The sequence below is a fragment of the Suncus etruscus genome, chromosome 3, assembly GCF_024139225.1.
Source record: "Suncus etruscus isolate mSunEtr1 chromosome 3, mSunEtr1.pri.cur, whole genome shotgun sequence".
Classification (NCBI taxonomy): Eukaryota; Metazoa; Chordata; class Mammalia; order Eulipotyphla; family Soricidae; genus Suncus; species Suncus etruscus.
The window spans coordinates 9241998-9267645 of NC_064850.1; the positions used below are offsets into that span (position 1 = coordinate 9241998).

The window sequence follows — 25648 nt, forward strand, 5'->3', positions numbered from 1 at the left end:
CCAAGCCGGGCAGTTTGTCCAGCTGGCCGAGTCTGGGACCCATGTGAGGGAGGGATGCGTGGGAGCTGGCCATAGACAGTGGGCCACATGCAGCTGGCTGCCCTGTTTTGGGGACCTGGGTTGGTAAGGTCCTAGTTCCTGTCTCGGAGGCCCTTTCACCCTTAGATCTGTGGAATTGTTTGCTGTGTGTTGCTTATCATAGATGCACTTTTGCCACACACATCAGGGAAAAGATGGTCCTTTTGACCTTGGACTCCCTAAAGACTGCTTGTAGCTGTTTAGACCCACCACCATCTACTCCTCAGTGGGGACCCTGATGTCTTCTCTGATGCACCTCCCACCCTTGTGTCCACAGGTGAAGAGGGGTTTTTGGCATTGTAGAAGCTCCCTGCAGAAGCAGAGCATTGTGGGGTCAGAATTGACACCACCTGTTCTGAGGGTGTCAGACACTGCGGAACACCTCCCTCATCTCCCATGTTTCTTGATTGCCAAAGTTGGTTCACCTGAACATGGTGGTGTAAAGCCCTGCTTTCCGGGAAGGTGACATCTCTGACAAAGGCCCCTTCCCGTGTGCTGGGAAGGCAATGGGATCAGAAAAGGCAGACTTTAGGCAGACTGATTGCCCTCGGGGAGATGCCTGCAGCCCCCAACTTGACCTCTCTTTGGGCCTAACCCCAGTTAGGAAACTGAACTGGAGTTGTATTGCTTTCAGAGTGGCTAAGGAAAACCCTGTAGCACGAGGGGCTTCTTCCAGACACATGGGGAAGACTCCCAGGGAATCTGAGCAGCAGTGGAGGGTAGGGGAAACAGAGGGTGTTTGGTCACTTCACCCAATGGAAACCCCCAAGACTCAAGGTCAGGACCTTCAGGAGAAGCCAAGGTAGGTGCCACAGCTTCATGGGCTCAGGCCCTCGCTGTTGTCTCTAGTGTGAGCATGTTTGACAGCCCAGAGTGACTGGCCATAAATTGGGCATCTGTCTAGCAGATACTTTCCATTGGTGGTGACTGGACGTTTGGTTTCGGGGCTCTTCACTTCAGGCGCTGGGTTTACTTCCTGTTCTGGTCTGTCTCTCTAGGAAACCCTGGCTCTGTGGGTTTGGCAGCGACTGGAAAGAGGATTGGGAGTTTTGGTTTGGGCAGGGTGGGGCTTGCTCTGCCTCTCTGGGCTCAGTCCCGGGCCCTAAACTCACTGACCTGTATAAGAGGACCAGCTAAGGCCATCCCCACCTTCCTACCCCATGGTGACTGCCAGGGGTGCCAGAGGTAGCAGGATGACCTTTGGTCATGACTCAGGCCTTCCAAGGTGCACCCCTCCCCCAGCCCATTTTGGGGTGACAGGTGGGAAGGTTGCCCCCTGAGATGTCTTAGCTCTGAGAAAACCCGTTGGGAAGAGATGGCAAATTCCCTCAGTATGCAGCAGCACCCACAGCCAAAGCTAGACTCTCATTCCCGAAACATCCTCTTCCCTTTTGCTTTGGCCCGGAGGCATCCACTGGTACCTGGCCCCAAGCAGAACCTGCCTAGGAGGTTGGAGGACCCCCCATCAGCCTTCCTTCTCCAGCTTTCCTGGGGTGGGAGTGGGGGGCTGGCATGCCCTCAGCCCAGCAGGGATGGGGGAGGAGGAGGGCATAGTGTGCCTGGGAGAACCTGTTCCTGTTCCCAGGCCTGGGGAACCAGGAGCCACTGTGCCTGGAGCCCCCCCAAGCTAGCCCTCTGCGGTAGGACTCGGGCTGCAGGAGCAGGGCGGGCCAAGACAGCCAGTGCAGCGCAGCAGGAGCCCCCCTGGCCTGGTGGCTGGAGGCTCTTAGCAGGCAGGGGCAGGCAGTGGGCAGCCCGGGAGGCAGGCGTGAGCAGAACCGGCCAGGGCCAAACCAAGGTCGGACTGGTCAGGCCTCTCCAGGCGGCGGGAGTTGCTCCTTCCCGCAGTTCTCCACTGGCCCGGCCCAGCCTAGTCCACTGGGGGGGCCACCAGAGGCTATTTCTTCTTGGGGAAGAAGCTGAATCTCTTCTCCTTGTCCTTCTTGCCCAGGCTGGCATCCTGGCTGGTGATGGAGGGCAAGGGCAGACTCTGTGCCTTCACTCGGATGCTCTGGGACTCATTGATGGCGCTACTGACGCTCTGAAGCCACGACAGCATCTCCTCCTGCAGGACACGGGGGTCAGGCCTGCCCTGGCCATTCCACCATCACCCCCTCTTAGTCCTGTCCCTGCCCAGCCCCTTCCCAGAGAGTTCTGCTGGCTTACCTCATCCTTGCCATGGAAGAGCCACTCACTGCCATTGCTCAGCCTGGGAGGACAGACAAAGTGTTTTCCTGACTTAGCCATCTCCGGGGCCCTCTGTCCAGTCTGCACCCACAGCCCCACCCAGAAACCTCAGGATCCAACACAAACCCTGGGAGCTCACAATGGGACCATGTCACAAAGCCTGCCCCTCCATGGGGCAACATAAGTCTAGGTTCATAGTGTGGCCTTGGTAAGCCAAGGCTTGGGGAAGAGGTACTGGGCAGAGGGGGCCTTACCTCAGCTTGAAGACGTGTTTCTTCTTTTTGTAGTTGGCAGCGATCTCACAGATGGCATGCCTCAGGGCCAGGGGCTCCTCCCCATGGTAGGGCACCCCCAGTGCCAGATTCTTGGCATCCTTGTAGAAGGTCAGCTGGCTATTTCTGAGCACACAGTATAGCTGGTTCCAGGACCTGCAACAACACAGCAGAGGATCACCCATCCCACGTGGTGTTAAGAGCGACTCTGTAAGCTATTGCTAGAGGAGGGTCTGGAGAGAGAGAAACCTGGTGGCACTCAGGTTTCATCCCTGGTATCCCTTATGATTTTCTGAGACCCTTTAGGAGGGATCCCTGACCAAGGAGTACTGTATTTTTTGTACCATAAGACGCCCCCCGCCCCCTTTCCCAAGATGGTGGGAAATGTCTGTGCGTCTTACGGAGCGAATGCCGCCTGGAGCTCAAGGCTGAGTGCTGGGGAGAACATGGATTAATCACTTTGATATCTGCATCGTGATGCCCTTTATTGCACAAACGTACCACATAGGATGAGCAATCAGGTTAACACACTCTCACCATCACATTTAAGACTTTCATTTAGGACTGTTTGATCACTGCTGTTACTTTTATTTTTTCTTGTTTTCCTCATCTAAAACTATGCTCGTCTTATGGTTAGGTGTGTCTTATAGAGCAAAAAATATGGTAAGTCCTGAGCACAACTGGGTGGGATCCCAAAGGCAAAAATAAAAAACAATAGAGATTACCAGAACTCTACTAACTGAACTATCTGAGCATTAATAAGTTATAGAATTTTATATTAAAATATTAGATTTTTTATTTTATTTTATTTTTTGGTTTTTGGGCCACACCCGGCGATGCTCAGGGGTTACTTCTGGCTGTCTGCTCAGAAATAGCTCCTGGCAGGCTCAGGGGACCATATGGGACACCGGGATTCGAACCAACCACCTTTGGTCCTAGATTGCCTGCTTGCAAGGCAAACGCCGCTGTGCTATCTCTCCGGGCCCAAAATATTAGAATATTATTAAATAATAATATTAATTAACAATAATAAAAATGCTAGTACTAGCTCTACTACCGTGAATACTAGCAATCCCCCCAACCATGGACTTTTCTAGTCCTTTTTTAAAATTTTTTTATTTTTTATTTTTGGGAGGGTCACACATGGCTGCGCTCAGTGGTTACTCCTGGCTCTATGTTCAGAAATCGCTCCTGGCAGGCTCGGGGGACCAGATGGGATGCCAGGATCTGAACCACCGTCCTTCTGTGCCTAAGGCAAACACCTTACCACTGTGCTATCTCTCTGGTCCCTTTTTTCTATTCAAAGAGTCTTCTGTTCACATACATAATTAAATTTGATTAGACTATTAAACTATTAAAGTAAATTTTAGTTTAGTACTTTTTAGTTTACTATTACACAATGAGTATTCACCCATGCCAACTTTTGGCGGAGAGGTGGGGTTTGGGCCACACTTTGGTGCTCAGGGGTTATTCTTGCCTCTGCGGTCAGAAATTGCTTCTCACAGGCTTGGGGGATCAAATGGGATGCAGGGGATCAAACCCAGGATGGTCCTGGGTTGGCCATATGCAAGGCAAATGCCCTACCTCTGTGCTATTGCTACAGCTCATCAACTGTTTTTTGAAAATAATTTGAAGGAGCTATATGGTGTTTCATCATACTCAGAAATGTGCTCAGAAATCACCCCTGGCTTGGGGGGACCATATGGGACGCCGGGGGATCGAACCACTGTCCGTCCTATGCTAGCACTTGCAAGGCAGACACCTTACCTCTAGCGCCACCTTCCCGGCCCCTATTCCTGTCTCTGCGCTCAGAAATTGCTCCTACCAGGCTTGGGGGACCATCTGGGCTGCTGGGAATTGAACCTGGGCCCATCCCAGGTCTGCTGCATGTAAGGCAAACGCCCTACTGCTGTGCTACTATCACTCCAGACCTATTTCTAAAGTCTTGACTGAACCTAACACTAACACTGTAGACTTTTCCAAATATTTTAGATTTGGTTCTCAGTACGGAACCAAGCAGGGCTTGGTTCTGGACATTTCTACTGTGTCTGGGATACTGAACTAGCATCCAGGACAGATACATGTATGCATATCAAGGCTCGTTGCAAATGGTACATTTGCAGAGGGCAAGAAGAGAAGCTTAATGTGCAGCACCCAAGCTTGCTGGCAACATGCACTTCGCTAGCAAAGAGGGCTGAGAAAAATATCCCCACCCTCTGCTGCTCTGACCTCCCTCCCTCAAGAGAGCAGAACTAAAGGGGTCACAGCCGGGGAGGGGAGGATGGGAAGATCAGAGAGCTGAGCCATATAAAGCAGGTTAACCTACAAAGCAATTTTGGGAGCCCTGTTGGGGTCACCCTGAGCCTCCAGCTTCCAGTCCAAGTGGACGGCTGCTCAGGAGCTGGCTCTGGGAGTACAATCCCTCACCTTTAACAAATGGCCAAGCCTCTCCTGAGGTCTTCACCATGTTGGAAACAGACAGCTCAGTATCTCAGGATACTTGTAAAGATGGTATCGCCTAAACATAATATCTGACACATAGCTCCATAAACCAGTTTAGCCTCACTTTCTATTAGATTCTCTGAATAAACAAGAACCCTTGGGATTAAAGAGATAGCACAGCGGTAGGGCATTTGCCTTGCATGTGGCCAACTCAGGATGAGCCCGGGTTCGATTCCCAGCATCCCATATGGTCCCTCGATCCTGCCAGGAGTGACTTCTGAGACCTGAGCCAGGAGTAACATCTAAGCGCCGCTGGGTATAGTCCCCAAACCAAAACCAAACCAACAAACCAGAAAACAACAATAACCTCTTCAAATCAGCTTAACCCTTCAGTTCATCCTTGGAATTTGTTATTAGGGATACATGCATCAGTGCTTGGGGGATCACATGGTATTGGGGATCAAGCCCAGTACCCTACACATTTGAGGTATGAGTCAACATTCCAAGTGCTCCTGTTTGCCCTTTCAAAGGCTTTGATAGCTCCCCCGGACTGTCTGCCACCTGCTGGCTCTGGGCCTGACTGTCTTCATTACTGCTGCTGCTGCCTGCTGCCCTTGGACTCTGGGCACTACCTGAGGAACCTCCTCTCAGGGATGGACCCAAAGACAGAACCACTGAGGGCTAGGAGGGATCCCAGGGGCCACTGGAGGATTCCCTTGAAGGCCTTCAAGCCATGTCTACTAGATAGCTGAGGAAATGGAGACTCCCACTGCTTAAAAGTTGGGATTCATGGGGCCTAAAGTGATACCACAGCAGTAGGGCATTTGCCTTGCACGCAGACAATCCATGACTAACCCGGGTTCAATCCCGGCATCCCATATGCTGAGTCTGCCAGGAGTGATTTCTGAGTGCCATGCCAGGAGTAACCCCTGAGCACCACTGGGTATGGCCCAAAACAAAACAAAACAAATAAAAAATTGGGATTCAGCCAAGGACTGTAGGTGCAAAGATTTTTCTATCTGTCCTGAGAGAGAACAGCAGGGCTCAGAGAGTGACTCTGGGCCAGACATGTTGCCTGCTGACACAGTTCTCCCCAGAAAGAGACTGAGTGACTTGTTTGAAGGGCCAGGACTCTACTGAGGGGGTGCCTGAAACCTCAGGGCACTGGTAGAGACTCCCACCCCGACACTCCCCACACATGCTGGCCCCTGGGAGCTGCCCTTCCTCCCTCCCTCCCCACGCACACACACACCTGTTGGATGCTTTCTTGTTGGGCCCTTCGAGGTCATGTTTGCGGCCCAGGTAGCCCTCCATCTGCACGCTGTGCCCAGGGTCTCGCTGCACAGGAAGCGTAGCTGGCTCATCGCCCTCACTCAGAGGCGTGTCCAGAACCTTGTACGCAGGCTCTGTGTTCTGCCTCTCATTCCCGCCGCCTTTCTCCTCCAGACCCTGGGAAGGTGGTGGCTGTGGGTCCGGAGGCCTCTGGCTCTCTTCCCCCTGCTGCAGGGCAGAGGAAGGAGACCCACTGAGTATTGATGATTAAGTATTGATTCCAACAGAGCTGGAGTGTCAGTGCCAACTCTCACTGCCCCTGGTTTCTGATGGTTTGCTTCAGGCACCCCACCCACCTGCTCCCCTACACTGTTCCTGCTGCCACCTTCGTGCACACCCTTGATCCCGCCTCAGCCACAGAAAGTTGTAGAAGCAACCGAAGGGGTCTGTGCATGTGATGATCTCATCCAAAGGGGTGGTCAGTGCTGCTGGAGGTCCCTAGGGGGCTGCCCATGCTTCAATCAGGCTCTTTGACAGCAGGTCAGGGCCCTGACAGGACTGCAGAGCTAGAAATTCTTTTTCAGATAGGTAATGAATACTCATCTTTCCTGTTATCTCCAATTGTGTTTACATTGTTAAAGTCACTAGGTTGTGGCTGGAGAGATAGCACAATGGGTAGGGCATTTTTCATGCAATCCGCTGACCAGGGTTCAACCTCCAGCAATCCCAAATTATTCCCGGAACCCACCAGGAATGATTTCTGAGCTCAGAGCCAGAAAGTAACCCTGAGCACCCTAGATGTGCCCCTCCCCGCAAAAATCACCCAGCAGGCCCTCTACCTTCTTTTTCTTTCTTTCTTTCTTTCTTTCTTTCTTTCTTTCTTTCTTTCTTTCTTTCTTTCTTTCTTTCTTTCTTTCTTTCTTTCTTTCTTTCTTTCTTTCTTTCTTTCTTTCTTTCTTTCTTTCTTTCTTTCTTTCTTTCTTTCTTTCTCTCTCTCTCTCTCTCTCTCTCTCTGTCTTTCTTTCTTTCTTTCTTTCTTTCTTTCTTTCTTTCTTTCTTTCTTTCTTTCTTTCTTTCTCTCTCTCTCTCTCTCTCTCTCTCTTTCTTTCTTTCTTTCTTTCTTTCTTTCTTTCTTTCTCTCTCTCTCTCTCTCTCTTTCTTTCTTTCTTTCTTTCTTTCTTTCTTTCTTTCTTTCTTTCTTTCTTTCTTTCTTTCTTTCTTTCTTTCTTTCTTTCTTTCTTTCTTTCTTTCTTTCTTTCTTTCTTTCTTTCTTTCTTTCTGTTTTTGGGTCACAGCGCTCAGGGGTTACTCCTGGCTCCGTGCTCAGAAATCTCTCCTGGCAGATTCAGGGGACCATATGGAATGTTGGGATTCGAACCACAGACCTTCTGCATGCAAAGCAAATGCACTACCTCCATGCTATCTCTCTGGCCCCTACCTTATTACTTTCTAAAAGAGTTGGAAATAGAGTTTAGAGGTAAAGGTGCTCACATGTGCCTGGGTTTGATCTCCCAAGCACCGCACAGTGGGTGGGGGGAACCCAAAACACAGAGCTGCGAGTAGCCCCTAAACATTCAACCCCCTACCTCCCCAATACAGGGAGAAGCCAGCCTATTCCAGCTCACAGCAAAGGACCCTGGCCTGCTCCTATCACAGGTACTTGGTGGTACAGCTGTGAGCTGTGGTGTGGGAATGGCCTGAGGAGATTTGTGTAGACCATGTAGGTCCTGTCCTCCAGGGGTGGAGTCAGCATACCGACAACTTCCATCTCTTGTTCTGCTCTTCTGCATGGTCTTGGGTTGGGCCATTACAGGGAGAAAATGGCTCTCCCACCCTTGCACTCCCTTCAGATTAGGATGTTCCTGACTCCTGCCTAAGCCAAGTCAGGCCTCCAGAGCAGGATGATGTGTCACATGCTTGGGAAAAGAAACTGCAGTGCCCTGTGCCCAGCTGGCACTTCCTTATGCAGAGATGGCCCTTCTGCTGCAGGACAGGCAGAGATTGCTGCTGGGGTAGCACTGAGAAGTGGGTGTCTCGAAAAAGGCTTCTTGGTGGCTTCAGAACTCTAACCCAGCCTGATTGTGACAGATCAGGCTGAGGCTGAGCCTGGCAGGAGGGTCCTAAGCCCTCCTGTAGCCCCAAGCATCCCCCTCTACAAGCAAACAGGCCCAGGGCATCAGCAGTCTCAGAGGAGTTCGACACCTCTGCAATGGGGAGAGTGGCCCATTTGTTCCCTGAATCCACAGTGGAGAAATGGGGTGTTGAAGGGTACTGGCAGGGAGCTGTAGGAACAACCCCCCAGGCTCCCTGTTATGGGGTCCTCAGGCCAGGGTCAGGCATGAGAGAGGTGGGGATGGGAGGATGTCAGAATGAAGCTTTACATGAAACCTATCATGGCCCAAGAAACCTATCAGCTCACAACAGTCACTGCCTGCCTGATATGGCACCATAGCAAATGGGAGGTGGGCTGGGAGGCCTTAGCTGTGGTTGAAGGGGGTCATGCTAGTACCCACCAAATTTGAACTGACCAGTCACAGGTGATAGGCTGGAGTGTGATAAGATCTCACTTAAAGAAGGGTTGTGGAGGACCATAGGGTGTTTGCCTTGCAATTAGCCAACCCAGGATCAATGGGTGTTCGAATCCCAGCATCCCATATGGTCCCCTGTGCCTGCCAGGAGCGATTTCTGAGCAGAGAGCCAGGAGTAAGCCCTGAGCGCCACTGGGTGTGGCCAAAAACAAACTAACAAAAAAAAGAAGAGTTGTGGGGCCAGATAGAACGATGAGAGGGTGCTTACCTTGCACAGGCCAACCCAAGTTCAATCCCTGGTATCACAGGGAACACTTTTAGGAGTGATCCTTGAGCACAGAGATGGGAGTAATTCCTGAGCACAGCCTAATCTGGCCCAAAACCCACTTTCCACACCCACCAAAAAGGATTATGTAGTTGGAAATATTTGAAAATTACTGAGTCGTGTCCTCAGTCTGAACCCAGGCTCAGAGACCTAAGTGCCTCCTCACCTGAGGCTACACAGCAGTAAGAGCATTAAGAGCAAGACCACCTGAGTGTCAGTCATATTTTTGTTTGTTTGCTTGGTTTTGTTTTTGGGTCACACCCAGAAGTGCTCAGGTGTTACTCCTGGCTCAGTGCTCAGAAATCTCTCCTGGCAGGCACAGAGGACCATATGGGATGCCAGGATTTGAGCCACCATCCATCTCTGTGCAAGGCAAACGCCCTACTACTGTGCTACCTCTCCATCCCTGTCAGTCATATCTTGAAGACTCTCATCTCCTGCCTGCCCAAGGGCACCAGCTACGACCCAATCACAATTGTTTTTTGTGCATTTGACAGGCTCTTACCTCTCCTAGTGTCTGGGTTTTGTTTGTTTGTTTATTTTTTTTTGTTTTGGTCATACCTGGTGGTACTCAGGGGTTACTCCTGGATCTGTGTTTAGAAATCACTCCAGGCAGACTCAGGGAACCATATGGGATGCTGGGGATCAAACCACCATCCATCCTGGGTCAGCCGCGTGCAAGGCAAATGCCCTACCGCTGTACTATCTCTCTGGCCCCTTGAGAGGCAAATTTTGAATGCAAGGGGTGCCTCTTGATCCCCTACTTCTCAAACTCAAGTCCAGAGTCACTCTTTCCCCAGGAGGGCATGGGCCAGAGACCCACATGTCATCCCAGGGTCTGTGAGAAGAGAACCCACCCATCTTGGGTGGCCAGGGCTGTGGTTGCCTCACTTGTTCAGCCTTTACCTCCTGGCACAGGTTTTGTTAAAAACTCTTTTTATTTTTATTTTAATTTTTTGTTTTTTGTGCTCACTTTGGCAGCACATATACTAAAATTGGAACGATGCAGAGATTACATGGCGCTTGCTCAAGGATAACACGCAAATTCATGAAGCATTCCATTATTTTTGGGCCACACCTGTGACACTCAGGGGTTACTTCTGGCTCTGCACTCCAAAATTGTTCCTGGCTTGAGGGAGCATATAGGAGCCAGGGGATCAAACTGCGGTCCATCCTAGGTCAGCCGCGTGCAAAGCAAACACCTTACCACTGCACCACCGCTCTGACCCGTTAAAGACTTTCTTGTCTTGTCCATTGCCTTCCTTTGGGGAATTAATTACCCTTGGAAGAGAAGGCAGGATTTGGCCAGGACCAACACGCAGCTTACTCTCACCTTCCTTCTGCTTCTCCCTAATAGTGTCTGACCCACATGTGCCAACAACCTGAGGTTTTTGAAGTACGGAATCAGATGGTGATAAGGTCATGGGATGGCTTTGGAAAATGGGATTTTCCAGTAGTGTAAAGATTTCTCCTGTTGGGGCCGGAGAGATAGCACAGTGGTATGGTGTTTTCCTTGTACATGGCCGACCTAGGACAGACCCAGGTTCTAGTCCTAGCATCCCATATAGTCCCCCAAGCCTGCCAGGGGCAATTTCTGAGTGCAGAGTCAGGAGTACTTTTGAGTGCTCCTGGGTATGGCCCCAACAAAAACAAATAAAAAATTTCTTCTCCACCCTGGAGATGTCTGAAAGCACAATACAGGACTCTCCTTTATACTAAGGGCAAGGCCTGAAGAGCAGCAAAAGAGTGAGGACAGAAACCAGATATGAGAGGCCGGAGCAGTGGCACAGGGCGTGAGGCCTTGTGCCTGCTAGCCTAGGGTGGACTGCGGTTCTATCCTGGCATTCCATATGGTCCCCTAAGCCAGGAGCAATTTCTGAGAGCATAGCCAGGAGTAACCCCTGAACATCACAGGCGTGGCCCAAAAACAAAAAAAAACAAAATAAACAAAAAGAAACCAGATATGGCTGGCAGGATTCCTGGGCTGGGGTAGGGGACATGGATGCAAAGGAAAGGAGGTGACAGGGAGTGGCATCAAGAGGACTAGAGGGGTCAGAGAGATAGCATGGAGGTAGGGCATTTGCCTTGCATGCAGAAGAAAGGTGGTTCGAATCCCTGCATTCCATATGGTCCCCCTAGCCTGCAAGAAGCAATTTCTGAGAGTAGATCCAGGAGTAACCCCTGAACGCTGCCGGGTGTGACCCCAAAATAAAATTAAAAAAGAAAATAGGAGCAGAGGTTAGGGGTTTAGGTTCTGGGGGAAGCTGGTGGGGTCCACAGTGTGAGCAGGGAATGGGGGAGGACAAGGTATTTCTACAGGTTCTGTGAGTTCCAGACACCCTAGAAGCCCCCTTGGTGTCCTCCCACTTGGGACCACCACGGAAAACTCTGAAGTTGCTCCTTCCTGGTGTCACGATGAGCTTGTGCACACACCCTATAGGGGTCAGAGCCCACCTGTGGGGAGTTTCCTTGCCAACTGACTATTATGACATCTCCCCTTCCTGCCCCAGCTCAGGGACTTCGTGGTGATCAGGGGGAGGGAGGGAGGGAGGGAGGGAAGATAGGAAGGAAGGAAGGAAGGAAGGAAGGAAGGAAGGAAGGAAGGAAGGAAGGAAGGAAGGAAGGAAGGAAAGGGAAGGAAGGAAGGAAGGAAAGGGAAGGGAAGGGAAGGGAAGGGAAGGGAAGGGAAGGGAAGGGAAGGGAAGGGAAGGGAAGAAAAGGGAAAAGAAGGGAAGGGAAGGGAAAAGAAGGGAAGGGAAGGGAAGGGAAGGGAAGGGAAGGGAAGGGAAAAGAAGGGAAGGGAAGGGAAGGGAAGGGAAAAGAAGGGAAGGGAAGGGAAGGGAAGGGAAAAGAAGAGAAGGGAAGGGAAGGGAAGGGAAGGGAAGGGAAGGGAAGGGAAAAGAAGGGAAGGGAAGGGAAGGGAAAAGAAGGGAAGGGAAGGGAAGGGAAGGGAAAAGAAGGGAAGGGAAGGGAAGGGAGGGAAGGGAAGGGAAAAGAAGGGAAGGGAAGGGAAAAGAAGGGAAGGGAAGGGAAGGGAAGGGAAAAGAAGGGAAGGGAAGGGAAGGGAAAAGAAGGGAAGGGAAGGGAAGGGAAGGGAAGGGAAGGGAAGGGAAAAGAAGGGAAGGGAAGGGAAAAGAAGGGAAGGGAAGGGAAGGGAAGAGAAAAGAAGGGAAGGGAAGGAAGGAAGGGAAGGAAGGGAAGGGAAGGGAAAAGAAGGGAAGGGAAGGGAAGGGAAGGGAAGGGAAAAGAAGGGAAGGGAAGGGAAGGGAAGGGAAAAGAAGGGAAGGGAAGGGAAGGGAAGGGAAAAGAAGGGAAGGGAAGGGAGGGAAGGGAAGGGAAGGGAAGGGAAGGGAAGGGAAAAGAAGGGAAGGGAAGGGAAGGGAAGGAAGGGAAGGGAAAAGAAGGGAAGGGAAGGGAAGGGAAGGGAAAAGAAGGGAAGGGAAGGGAAGGGAAGGGAAGGGAAAAGAAGGGAAGGGAAGGGAAGGGAAAAGAAGGGAAGGGAAGGGAAAAGAAGGGAAGGGAAGGGAAAAGAAGGGAAGGGAAAAGAAGGGAAGGGAAGGGAAGTGTAAAGGGAAAGGAAGGGAAGGGAAGGGAAGGGAAGGGAAGAGAAGGGAAGGGAAGGGAAGGGAAGGGAAAAGAAGGGAAGGGAAGGGAAGGGAAGGGAAGGGAAAAGAAGAGAAGGGAAGGGAAGGGAAGGGAAGGGAAAAGAAGGGAAGGGAAGGGAAGGGAAAAGAAGAGAAGGGAAGGGAAGGGAAGGGAAGGGAAGGGAAAAGAAGGGAAGGGAAGGGAAGGGAAGGGAAAAGAAGGGAAGGGAAGGGAAGGGAAGGGAAAAGAAGGGAAGGGAAGGGAAGGGAAGGGAAGGGAAGGGAAAAGAAGGGAAGGGAAGGGAAGGGAAGGGAAAAGAAGGGAAGGGAAGGGAAGGGAAGGGAAAAGAAGGGAAGGGAAGGGAAGGGAAGGGAAGGGAAGGGAAAAGAAGGGAAGGGAAGGGAAGGGAAGGGAAGGGAAGGGAAAAGAAGGGAAGGGAAGGAAGGAAGGGAAGGGAAGGGAAAAGAAGGAAGGGAAGGGAAGGGAAGGGAAGGGAAGGGAAAAGAAGGGAAGGGAAGGGAAGGGAAGGGAAAAGAAGGGAAGGGAAGGGAAGGGAAGGGAAGGGAAGGGAAAAGAAGGGAGGAAGGGAAGGGAGGAAAGAAAGGGAGGGAAGGGGAAAAGAAGGGAAGGGAAGGGAAAAGAAGGGGAAGGGAAGGGAAAGGAAGGGAAGGGAAAGGAAAGGAAGGGAAGGGAAGGGAAAGGAAGGGAAGGGAAGGGAAAGGAAGGGAAGGGAAGGGAAAGGAAGGGAAGGGAAGGGAAAAGAAGGAAAGGGAAGGGAAAAGAAGGGAAGGGAAGGGAAAAGAAGGGAAGGGAAGGGAAAAGAAGGGAAGGGAAGGGAAGGGAAGGGAAGGGAAAAGAAGGGAAGGGAAAAGAAGGGAAGGGAAAAGAAGGGAAGGGAAGGGAAGGGAAGGGAAGGGAAGGGAAAAGAAGGGAAGGGAAGGGAAGGGAAGGGAAAAGAAGGGAAAAGAAGGGAAGGGAAGGGAAGGGAAGGGAAGGGAAGGGAAGGGAAGGGAAGGGAAAAGAAGGGAAGGGAAAGGAAGGGAAGGGAAGGGAAAAGAAGGGAAGGGAAGGGAAAAGAAGGAAAGGGAAGGGAAAAGAAGGGAAGGGAAGGGAAAAGAAGGGAAGGGAAGGGAAAAGAAGGGAAGGGAAGGGAAAAGAAGGGAAGGGAAGGGAAAAGAAGGGAAGGGAAAAGAAGGGAAGGGAAAAGAAGGGAAGGGAAGGGAAGGGAAGGGAAGGGAAGGGAAAAGAAGGGAAGGGAAGGGAAGGGAAGGGAAAAGAAGGGAAAAGAAGGGAAGGGAAGGGAAGGGAAGGGAAGGGAAGGGAAGGGAAGGGAAAAGAAGGGAAGGGAAGGGAAGGGAAGGGAAGGGAAGGGAAGGGAAAAGAAGGGAAGGGAAGGGAAGGGAAAAGAAGGGAAGGGAAAAGAAGGGAAGGGAAGGGAAAAGAAGGGAAGGGAAAAGAAGGGAAGGGAAGGGAAAAGAAGGGAAGGGAAGGGAAGGGAAGGGAAAAGAAGGGAAGGGAAAAGAAGGGAAGGGAAGGGAAGGGAAGGGAAGGGAAAAGAAGGGAAGGGAAGGGAAGGGAAAAGAAGGGAAGGAAAGGGAAGGGAAGGGAAAATAAGGGAAGGAAAGGGAAGGAAAGGGAAAAGAAGGGAAGGGAAGGGAAAAGAAGGGAAGGGAAGGGAAGGGAAGGGAAGGGAAGGGAAGGGAAGGGAAAAGAAGGGAAGGGAAGGGAAGGGAAGGGAAGGGAAGGGAAAAGAAGGGAAGGGAAGGGAAGGGAAGGGAAGGGAAGGGAAGGGAAGGGAAGGGAAGGGAAAAGAAGGGAAGGGAAGGGAAAAGAAGGAAAGGGAAGGGAAGGGAAAAGAAGGGAAGGGAAGGGAAAAGAAGGGAAGGGAAGGGAAAAGAAGGGAAGGGAAGGGAAAAGAAGGAAGGGAAGGGAAAAGAAGGGAAGGGAAGGGAAAAGAAGGGAAGGGAAGTGAAAAGAAGGGAAGGGAAGGGAAAAGAAGGGAAGGGAAAAGAAGGGAAGGGAAGGGAAGGGAAAAGAAGGGAAGGGAAGGGAAGGGAAGGGAAGGGAAAAGAAGGGAAGGGAAAAGAAGGGAAGGGAAGGGAAGGGAAAAGAAGGGAAGGGAAAAGAAGGGAAGGGAAGGGATGGGAAAAGAAGGGAAGGGAAGGGAAAAGAAGGGAAGGGAAGGGAAGGGAAGGGAAGGGAAAAGAAGGGAAGGGAAGGGAAGGGAAAAGAAGGGAAGGGAAGGGAAGGGAAGGGAAAAGAAGGGAAGGGAAGGGAAGGGAAGGGAAGGGAAGGGAAGGGAAGGGAAGGGAAAAGAAGGGAAGGGAAGGGAAGGGAAAAGAAGGGAAGGGAAGGGAAGGGAAGGGAAGGGAAGGGAAAAGAAGGGAAGGGAAGGGAAGGGAAGGGAAAAGAAGGGAAGGGAAAAGAAGGGAAGGGAAGGGAAAAGAAGGGAAGGGAAAAGAAGGGAAGGGAAGGGAAGGGAAAAGAAGGGAAGGGAAGGGAAAAGAAGGGAAGGGAAGGGAAAAGAAGGGAAGGGAAGGGAAAAGAAGGGAAGAGAAGGGAAGGGAAGGGAAGGGAAGGGAAGGGAAAAGAAGGGAAGGAAAGGGAAGGGAAAGGGAAAAGAAGGGAAGGGAAAAGAAAAGAAGGGAAAGGGAAAAGAAGGGAAGGGAAAAGAAAAGAAGGGAAAGGGAAAAGAAGGGAAAAGAAAAGAAAGGGAAAGGGAAAAGAAGGGAAAAGAATAGAAAGGGAAATGGAAGGGAAGGGAAAAGAAAAGAAAGGGAAAGGGAAGGGAAGGGAAGGAAAAGAAAGGGAAAGGGAAGGGAAGGGAAGGAAAAGAAAGGGAAAGGGAAGGGAAGGGAAGGAAAAGAAAGGAAAGGAAAGGGAAGAACGAAAAAGAAAGGAAAGGAAAGGGAAAGAAAGAAAAAGAAAGGAAGGGAAAGGGAAAGAAAGAAAAAGAAAGGAAAGGAAAGGGAAAGAAAGAAAAAGAAAGGAATGGGAAGGGAAAGAAAGAAAAAGAAAGGAAAGGGAAGGGAAAGAAAGAAAAAGAAAGGAAAGGGAAGGGAAAGAAAGAAAAAGGAAGGAAAGGGAAGGGAAAGAAAGAAAAAGAAAGGAAAGGGAAGGGAAAGAAAGAAAAAGGAAGGAAAGGGAAGGGAAAGAAAGAAAAAGGAAGGAAAGGGAAGGGAAAGAAAGGAAAAGGAAGGAAAGGGAAGGGAAAGAAAGGAAAAGGAAGGAAAGGGAAAGGGAAGGGAGGAAAAGGAAGGAAAGGGAAAGGGAAGGGAGGAAAAGGAAGGAAAGGAAAGGGAAGGGAGGAAAAGGAAGGAAAGGAAAAGGAAGGAAGGAAAAGGAAGGAAAGGAAAAGGAAGGAAGGAAAAGGAAGGAAAGGAAAAGGAAGGAAGGAAAAGGAAGGAAAAGGAAGGAAGGAAAAGGAAGGAAAAGGAAGGAAAAGGAAGGAAGGAAAAGGAAGGAAAGGAAGGAAAAGGAAGGAAGGAAAAGGAAGGAAAAGGAAGGAAGGAAGGAAGGAAAAGGAAGGAAAAGGGCAGGGCGGGAGGGGAAGGGAGGGAGGAAAAGGGCAGGGCGGGAGGGGAAGGGAGGGAGGAAAAGGGAAGGGAGGGAGGGGAAGGGAGGGAGGAAAAGGGAAGGGAGGTAGGGGAAGGGAGGGAGGAAAAGGGAAGGGAGGGAGGGAAAGGGAGGGAGGGGAAGGGAGGGAGGGAAAGGGAGGGAGGGGAAGGGAGGAAGGGGAAGGGAGGGAGGGGAAGGGAGGAAAGGAAGGGAGGAAAGGAAGGAAGGAAAGGAAGGAAGGAAAGGAAGGAAGGAAGGAAGGAAGGAACTCAGGTACCAGGCAGAAGGCCCCACCTCCTTCCTCAACCATTTATTTCCAATTGGGTCCCTCAAAGCTCTGGGTGTTGTCCTGAGGCCCACTGCAATGTTTGGGAGTAAATAAGGGTTAGGATTCTGAAGTGCAAAGTTCTGCAGAAATATAAATGGATTTTTTGTTGTTGTTGTTTTGTTTTCGGGCCACACCTGGTGACAGTCAGGAGTTACTCCTGGCAATGTGCTCAGAAATGGATCCTGGCTCAGGAGCACCAGGGATTGAACTGAGGTCTGTTCTGGGTCAGTGGCATGCTAAGCAAATGCCCTACCACTGTGCTATTGCTCCAACCCCTATAAATGAATTTTTATAAAAAGATTACACTTCTTTTTTGGGGGGGGGCTCACACCAGCAGTGCTCGTATTACTCCTGGCTCTTAGCTCAGAAATGGCTTCTGGCAGGCTCAGGGAACCATATGGGATGCTGGGGATAGAACCTGGGTCAGTCTCAGGTCAGCTGCATGCAAGGCAAATGCCCTACTGCTGTGCTATTGCTCCAGCCCTGGGACTATTCTTGACTGTGCTCAGGAGACCTTCTGCAGTGCTCAGGATTCAACCTGGGTTGACCGCATGACAGATAAGCTCCTTTCTGCTGTATTTTCTCTTGTCCTAAAATTTTGTTTATTTTTGCTGGCCTTCCAAGTGGCCAACTGAGAGGCAGAAGCTGAGAAGGTATCACTAAGAGGGTCAGGGTGCTAGAGGTGGGTGGGGATTAGGGGCCCTGGGTCATGCCTTGAGATGAGTTAACATTTTTTTTAGGGGTCACACCCGGCAGCGCTCAGGGGTTACTCCTGGCTCTATGCTCAGAAATTGCTCCTGGCAGGTTCAGGGAACCATATAGGAAGCCGGGATTCGAACCACTGACCTTCTGCATGCAAGGCAAACCTCCATGCTATCTCTCTGGCCCCAAGAATTGACAATTTTTTTGGTCACACCCTGCAGTGTTCAGGGGTTACTCCTGGCTCTGTGCTCAGAAATCACTCCTGGCAGGCTCGGGGGACCATATGGGATTCCGAGATTCGAACCACTGTCCATCCTAGGTCGGCTGCATGCAAGGCAAACCCCTACCGCTGTGCTATCTCTCTGGACCTAGGAACTCACAATTTTGTAAAGACAAGATGTTAAAGAACTCTATCTTTATATGGATCTGGATGGTCAAATCCTTTTATGAAGTAAAAATATCTGAAAAAAAAATAACCTTGGGTAGGGTCTTTGCCTTATATGCAACTGACCTGTCTGGTTCTTTGAACATCATCAGGAGTGATTCCTGAGTATACAGCCAGGGGTAATTTCTGAGCATTAGTGTGATGCTAAAAAAACTAAAAAAAAAAAAAAAAAATTGGCGTTCGAGTTCCATACTGATAGGAAGTAGGAGGAAGGTAGGGGAGAGCCATAGCACAGTCTTGTCAAGGTAGGTGTGTGTAAAGCCATTTTGAAAATGATAGAAGTTAAGGACTTTTCTGGGTGACCTTCATGCCAACCGGGTCTCCAAAGGGGCCAAAAGGGGGAAGGTGTGTAGTAACAATGGATGAAGCTGAGGGGGAAGGATTTTCAGAATTCTAGAAAGGAAAGAACCTGATGTCAGTAGGGCCAGTTCCGCTATTGAGTGTTTGGAAAAGTGTGTTCTAGAAAAGCTCAGACTTATCTGTGGCGCTCATATTATTCCCACAGCTAAGTGTGGGTTCTGAAGCAAAGTCACCACCTGCTCCCTGGTCCACAACATGCCTTTAAATCTGACAAGGAAGGATCAGAGATAAGACAGGAGGTCAGGCACTGCCTGTATGAAATATGTCTGGGTAACACAGATGGTCCTCAAACCCCGCCAGGTGGTCAGTCCTGTGCACAAAGTCAAAAATAGCCTCTGAGCACCACCAGGCATGGTACACCCCATCAATCAACCTGAAAATGGTGCATCATAGGACAGCTGGTCAGGGCTGGGCACACGAATTTCTCAAGGAGGGATCCAAGGAAACCAAGGGGCTGGGCAGAGAGCCACCAGCCACGCATCTCCAAACCTACTGTACTGCAAGTGGACGTGCACTGGGCCCCACTTTCTAGGCTAGACCCATCAAAGAATCCCCACTGAGCATGGGCTTTCAGCAGAGTCCCAGGGCCAGGCTGGCAGCATGGTTTGGGCAGTGCCCCCAGCTCTTGGCCCTATAGCTAAATCAGCCATGATGACTTTTAAGGGGGAGCTGTGGGAGGGTGGAGAAGGAGGCACCAGTTCTGGGCCTCTTAGACCTTCCTATGCACTGATACAAAAAGTTTGCTTTGGCAGACAGGCCCAGGGAATATGTACAGGCTGGGGGGGGGGGGGCGGGGAGACACAGAGTAAGGGGCCTGGGTGCACAGCTGGGGCACAATGCACAATGGGTGATGCACAATGGGTGGAATGAATGCACAGTGGGGGTCCTGGATGCACAGCAGCAGTCCAATGCATATCAGGTGGCCTAAATGTACCATGTATGGGTAGGATCCTGGATCCACAGTTTGGGGGGTGTCCTTGCACAGCAGGGATTCTGAAAGCTTGCTGGCCAAAAAGCCCAGAACTGGTGATGGTAGGGACTTACTAGTTCTGCCACAGACCTGGCTACCAAACCAGTCTCACAATCCTTTCTCTTGGCCACTGCCCTGGATCTCCACCCCTCATGAAGACACACTGATGATGCCTATGCTGCTGAGGGAAGCTGGATCCTAGCAGCTGGGGTTCACTCTAGGGAGACTGAGTTGCTTGAAGGAGTTCTGAGTACTTGGGCAGTCCAGAGTTTAGAGGAGTGAAAGCACCAGGGAGATCGACCTGACGGAGCTAAGATGTGCCAAGATGTCAGGTGGGCAGCATTTAAGAATGCATGGTTTGGAGGCTGGGACCCAGAGTCAGGAAAACAGAAGACAGAGAGCACTGGCTGTCTGGAGGAAAGTCACCAATAGGAGAACCTCTTGAAACAGGCAACTCCTGATGGAGGGAGGTGGCTGCTCCAGTTCCTGCAGAATCTTGCAAAGCAAGCCACAGTTCTGTGAGGCTGACTTTTAAGGGTGCTTGTTTCCCGGGGAACGGGCTTGTGCAGGAGAAGCAGCAGAAGTTGAAGGTCTTCTCCAATAAGAAGCGTCCAAAAACTGGAAATCGAGCTCCCATACAATCCAGCTATACCACTCCTAGGAATATACCCTACAAACACAAAAATACAATACAAAAATCCCTTCCTTACACCTATATTCATTGCAGCACTATTTACCGTAGCAAGACTCTGGAAACAACCAAGATACCCTTCAACAGATGAATGGCTAAAGAAACTGTGGTACATATACACAATGGAATATTATGCAGACATCAGGAAAGATGAAGTCATGAAATTTTCTTATACATGGATGTATATGGAATCTATTATGCTGAGTGAAATAAGTCAGAGAGAGAGAGAAAGATGCAGAATGGTCTCACTCATCTATGGGTTTTAAGAAAAATGAAAGACATTCTTGCAATAATAATGTTCAGACACAAAAGAAAGAAGGGCCGGAAGTTACAACTCACCTCATGAAGCTCACCACAAAGAGTGATGAGTTTAGTTAGAGAAATAACTACATTTTGAACTGTCCTAATATTGAGAATGTATGAGGGAAATGGAGAGCCTGTTTAGAGGCGGGGGTCGGGTGGGGAGGAGGGAGATTTGGAACATTGGTGATGGGAATGTTGCACTGGTGATGGTGGTGTTCTTTACATGACTGAAACCCAAACACAATCATGTAGGTAATCATATATAAATAAAATAAATAAATAAATAAATAAATAAATATAAATAAATAAAAATAAAATATAATAAAAAAAAATATATATATATATATAAAATAAGAAGGGTCAAGAAGCCAAAGGTAAAGTTCCAGGGCTAGCCAGTAGATGGCAAAAGGGCTCAAACATAGACTAACTGGAAGAGAAGAGTTCCAGAAGCTTCAGCAGTTCTAGAAGATGTTCAATGCATCAAGACACATCAGCTAACAAGGGACCACAGAAGAGGAGCTTCCCTCTAGATAATGCTGTGAGCAAGAACCAGAGTCTGAGGATGCACTTAGATGGATGCGGGCAGATGCTGGCATTCCCTCAGGGAAGGGGAACTGCAGTGGAGGGGGTGGAGGGCCTCCAGGAACAAGGCTTTGCCAATGGATGTGAGGTTTAATGCAGAAGGCATTTCCTCTCAGAACTGAAGGGCCAGAGTAAGGAACGGAGGAAACCGAAGACAGAGACACCCAGAGACACCAGTTCTCTCCTACATGCTCTTCCCTTCCTCATGCTCCCAAGCAGACAGACACTGTTAGTCTCCTGTTTTATAGATGAGGAAACTGGGGTTCAGCTATAATGAATCACCTTCCCCAAGCTACATGGCTCATGGGTGCACAGTTGAGGCAGAAAGGGTCTGATCCCTGAGTTTGATCTCTTCCTATTACTTCCTGCTGCAGGGGTGGGGGCAACTGCCCCAGAGGATAACGTCACCCACAGCCTGCAAAAGAGGAACCTACTGGAGTCCAAACAGCCTCCACTTGCCAGTGTCACACTGGAAAGGATCGAAAGGAAGACTGGACAGGGTCTACTGTTCCAAGTAACCTTATAGTGGTGTTGGGGGGTTGCTGGTCATTTTTGTAGTCAAAGACTGTCCCCCTCCCTTGGTGCCTGACACTGAGCTGCTCTGGGGTGATGGTGAGGACGGGGGAAGACAGACTGGGAAGGCTGCTCAGAGCACAGATATTTGCAAGAAGGGGGGGGGGAGGGAGGGAGGGAGGGAGAGAGCGAGGGAGAGAAAGAGGGAGAGAGAGAAGAGAGAGAGTGGAGAGAGGGGAGAGAGAGGGAGGAAGGAGAGAGAGGGAAGGAGAGGAGAGAAGAGAAGAGAGAGGAGAGGAGAAGAGAGGAGAGGAGAGGAGAGGAGAGGAGAGGAGAGAGGAGAGGGGAGAGGAGAGAGGAGAGGAGAAGAGAGGAGAGGAGAGAGGAGAGGAGAAGAGAGGAGAGGAGAGAGGAGAGGAGAAGAGAGGAGAGAGGAGAGGAGAGAGGAGAGGAGAGGACAGGAGAGGAGAGGAGAGAGGAGAGGAGAGGACAGGAGAGGAGAGAGGAAAGGAGAGGAGAGGAAAGAGGAGAGGAGAGGAGAAGAGAGAGGAGAGGATAGGAGAGGAGAGGAGACAGGAGAGGAGAGGAGAGGAGAGCAGAGAGGAGAGGAGAGGAGAGGAGAGGAGAGGAGAGGAGAGGAGAGAGGAGAGGAGAGGAGAGGAGAGAGGAGAGGAGAGAGGAGAGGAGAGGAGAGGAGAGGAGAGGAGAGGAGAGGAGAGGAGAGGAGAGGAGAGGAGAGGGGAGAGGAGAGGAGAGGAGAGGGGAGAGAGGAGGAGAGGAGAGGAGAGGAGAGGAGAGGAGAGGGGAGAAACAAAGAGAAGAGAGACAGAGACAGAGAGAAGAAAGAAGAGGAGAGAGAAGGAGAAAAAGAGTGAGAGAGAGGAGAGAGAGAAGAGAGAGAGGAGAGAGAGAGGAGAGATGGTGTTGTGATGAGAGTTGCCATAGGGACAAAGATGGCACTGAGTCTGCATAGAGACCAGTGAGTGCCTCTCCTGGGCACAGAAGCAGCCATGGAACACCATGGAGCATGGAGAGGGAGCATAGTGCAGGGTCCTGGGGCTGGGTGGGGCTACTGAGGGGCTCTTGAGAGAAGTGGTTGTAAGGTACAGAGGCTCCCCATGATCCACCTCTATATGAGATGCTGTGGGGGCCCAGAAAAGACAATGGGAGAGCAGGACAGAAAGCACCAGGTCTGGTGAGTGAGAGGATGTGGGGTGTATTTGTGTCCCCTCAGACAGGAGGACAGCTACTCTTCCATGCCTAAAGGGAGTCAACACAGTGGTTTTCTTGGAACTGTTCTAGAGCGAGCTAATCTGCACAGTTCCTCAGTGACACACGTGAGAGAAAGACCGGAGAGCAGAGAACTCCGTCCCTCTGAACACACCAGCCAATAACCAAGTTGTCAGCTTTTAGCCCCACTTCTGAGATTGTTAGTCGATAATAGTCTCTCTCCGAGTCTCTAAGCACCTCCGAGCACCTGAGATGATCCGAAGCACAGCTTCAAAGGAAGACATTTGGAAGAGCCGTGGAGGCAAGGCCAGAAAGCCTACATCTGAGAGATGATATATAGAGAGAGCTGGTGCCTAGCAGTGAACAGGCATCCAGAAGACAGGGACATGCCCAGGTTTGGGAAAAAAAGATGCTCTGTCCAGGTCAGATAAATCATATACCCACTCCCCTCTCACCCACACACAATGCCCGAACCAGAAGCTCAACATGGCCTCTCCATGGGAGAGGAAGGGGCACTGGTGGTGGGAATACTGCAATGTTGCACTGGTGAAGGGGGGTGTTCTTTTTATGGCAGAACCCAACTACAAACATGTTTGTAATCATTGTGCTTAAAGGTATTTTAAAAAAAATAGAATTTGGCCAAAAGGCACATGAAAAGATGCTCAACATCACTAATCGTCAGGGAGATGCAAATCAAAACTATTATGAGGTACTACCTCATGCCACTGAGATTGGCACACATCACAAAAAAGGAAAACAAGCAGTGCTGGCGGGGATGTGGAGAGAAAGGAACTCTTTTTCACTGCTGGTGGGAATGCCGTCTAGTACAACCTTTATGGAAAGTGATATGGAGATTCCTTCACAAACTGGAAATCGAGCTTCCATACGATCCAGCTATACCACTCCTAGGAATATACCCGAGGAACACAAAAATACAATACAAAAATCCCTTCCTTACACCTATATTAATTGCAGCACTATTTACAATAGCCAGACTCTGGAAACAACCAAGATGCCCTTCAACAGACGAGTGGCTAAAGAAACTGTGGTACATATACACAATGGAATACTATGCAGCCATCAGGAGAGATGAAGTCATGAAATTTTCCTATACATGGATGTACATAGAATCTATTATGCTGAGTGAAGTAAGTCAGAGGGAGAGAGAAAGACGCAGAATGGTTTCACTCATCTGTTCCAGGGTTTTTGTTTTTTTTTTTGGTTTTTGGGTCATACCTGGCAGTGCTCAGGGGTTACTCCTGGCTCTATGCTCAGAAATCGCCCCTGGCAGGCACAGGGGACTATATGGGATGCCGGGATTCAAACCACCGTTCTTCTGCATGAAAGGCAAATGCCTTACCTCCATGCTATCTCTCCGGCCCCTGGTTTCACTCATCTATGGGCTTTAAGAAAAATAAAAGACATTTTTAACAGTATCTCAGAGACAAGAGAGATGAGGGCTGGTAGGTGCAGCTCATGACATGAAGCTCATCACATAGAGTGATTAATGCAGTTGGAGAGATGACTACACTGAAAACTATCATAACAATGTGAATGAATGAGGGAAGTAGAAAGTAAAAATGTCGAGTACAGGTGTGGGGGGGTGGGGAGGAGTGAGATCTGGGAAATTGGTGGTGGGAATGTTGCACTGGTGAAGGGGGGTGTTCTTTACATGACTGTAATCATACAACTATAGTCATATTTGTAATCACGGTGTTTAAATAAAGATAATTATAAAAAAGAAAAAAGAAAAAACACAACAATATATCAGATGATCTGTTTTTAACTGAATGAACCCTCAACTACTATCTAACTAGCTTATATTTCCAGGTTCAAATAACCTGATTATTGTTCAATTGAAAATTATGTGGCTCTAGTTTTCTTAGTTCCATTATTAAAAATAAATTCATCAATAGTAAAAAAAAAAAAAGAATTAAAAGGGGTCTGAGCGGTAGTGCAGCAGTAGGGCATTTAACTTGTATGAGGCTGCCTTGTATGAGGACGGACCTGGGTTCAATACTCAGCATCTCATATGGTCCCCCAAGCGAGGAACGATTTCTTTTTTGGTATTTTTGGGCCATACCCGTTTGATGCTCAGGGGTTACTCCTGGCTAAGCGCTCAGAAATTGCCCCTGGCTTGGGGGGACCATATGGGACTCCGGGGGATCGAACCTCGGTCCTTCCTTGGCTAGCGCTTGCAAGGCAGACACCTTACCTTTAGTGCCACCTCTCCAGCCCCAGAGGAACAATTTCTTAGCACATAGCTAGGAGTATCCCTGAGCATCACAGGGTGTGGCCCCCAAACAAAAACAAACAAACAAACAAACAAAAAATAGGATTAAGATTAAAATAAGGAAAGGATGAACTGTGAACTGGTATCCCCAAGAAGATATCCAGCTCCATCTCCACACTGCCAAGCAGGAATGTTAGAGCTCACTAGCACTGAACTTGCATTTCCAAGGGGATGATGCTGCCACAGCCAGCCAAGCATTGGCTGCAAAGTGTCCAGGCCAAGCACCCAGCACTCATTCAGCCCTAGGGACTGGCCATGAACAGTCCCTGTGCTGGTCCCTTCTCTGAAGCCACTTCTGCCTCTGACAATGGGATTCAAGAACTCCGATAGTCCTTGTTCAGCTCTCATGAGTCCCCTGCCCTCTACTTTTTCTTCTTTTTTTTTTTTTTTTTTTTTTTTGGTTTTTGGCCACACTCAGTTTTACTCCTGAATGTGCTCTCAGAGGTTGCGCCTGGCTTGGGGACCATATGAGACCATATAGGGATCGAACCGAGGTCCATCTTGGGTCAGCTGCATGCAAAGCAAATACTCCACCACTGAGCTGATAGATCACTCCGGCCCCTTCCCTACCCTCTTCTAAGGCCGCCAGCAGCTGGCATCTGAAAAGGACCCATGTAAGAATGTTCTCTGGGAGCTGCTGTAGGTAAGATTGCAGGACCTGGTGGGGCATGCTCTGGTGAAAGTGCCAGGCATGTGGTGACCACACATCACCTTTGGAGTGACCGTGCCCAAGTCCTGCCTGAGCAGGGACTGGAACTGGCTTTGAGTTTTGGAGGCAGACAGGCCAGGGTGCCCCAAATGCCAACACTGAAAAGACCTTTTGCCTCAGCGTCAGAAGGCTCTGCCTCCTTCTGCTCTTAGCAGTCTTGGGGGTGGCTTCCTAGAGCACCCCAATTCCTACCCTGAAGCCAAAGATGAGAGTGTAGGGTAGAAGGTGTGACCTGAGGTAACTCAGGTCCTCTTCAAAGCCATTTCTTCTCATGA

At 49.9% G+C, this 25648-nt stretch overlaps 1 protein-coding gene and 1 non-coding gene across 2 annotated transcripts in view; one reads left to right on the forward strand and one right to left on the reverse strand.

The window, feature by feature from the left end:
• Positions 1 to 213: 213 nt before the first annotated feature.
• The window catches only part of SPTB (spectrin beta, erythrocytic), a 96101-nt gene continuing 70666 nt past the window's right edge, over positions 214 to 25648 (reverse strand). Inside the window, exons 32-35 of the mRNA XM_049770532.1 lie at positions 6232 to 6476; positions 2520 to 2693; positions 2245 to 2287; positions 214 to 2143 (exon numbers count right to left, since the gene is read on the reverse strand). Coding sequence (XP_049626489.1) covers positions 1976 to 2143; positions 2245 to 2287; positions 2520 to 2693; positions 6232 to 6476 — 630 coding nt within the window. The 3' untranslated portion in view covers positions 214 to 1975. The remainder of the gene's footprint in view (positions 2144 to 2244; positions 2288 to 2519; positions 2694 to 6231; positions 6477 to 25648) is intronic.
• LOC126004860 (U6 spliceosomal RNA) lies at positions 10070 to 10172 on the forward strand. The gene has a single exon (XR_007494096.1). It is a non-coding gene; the product is annotated as a U6 spliceosomal RNA (small nuclear RNA).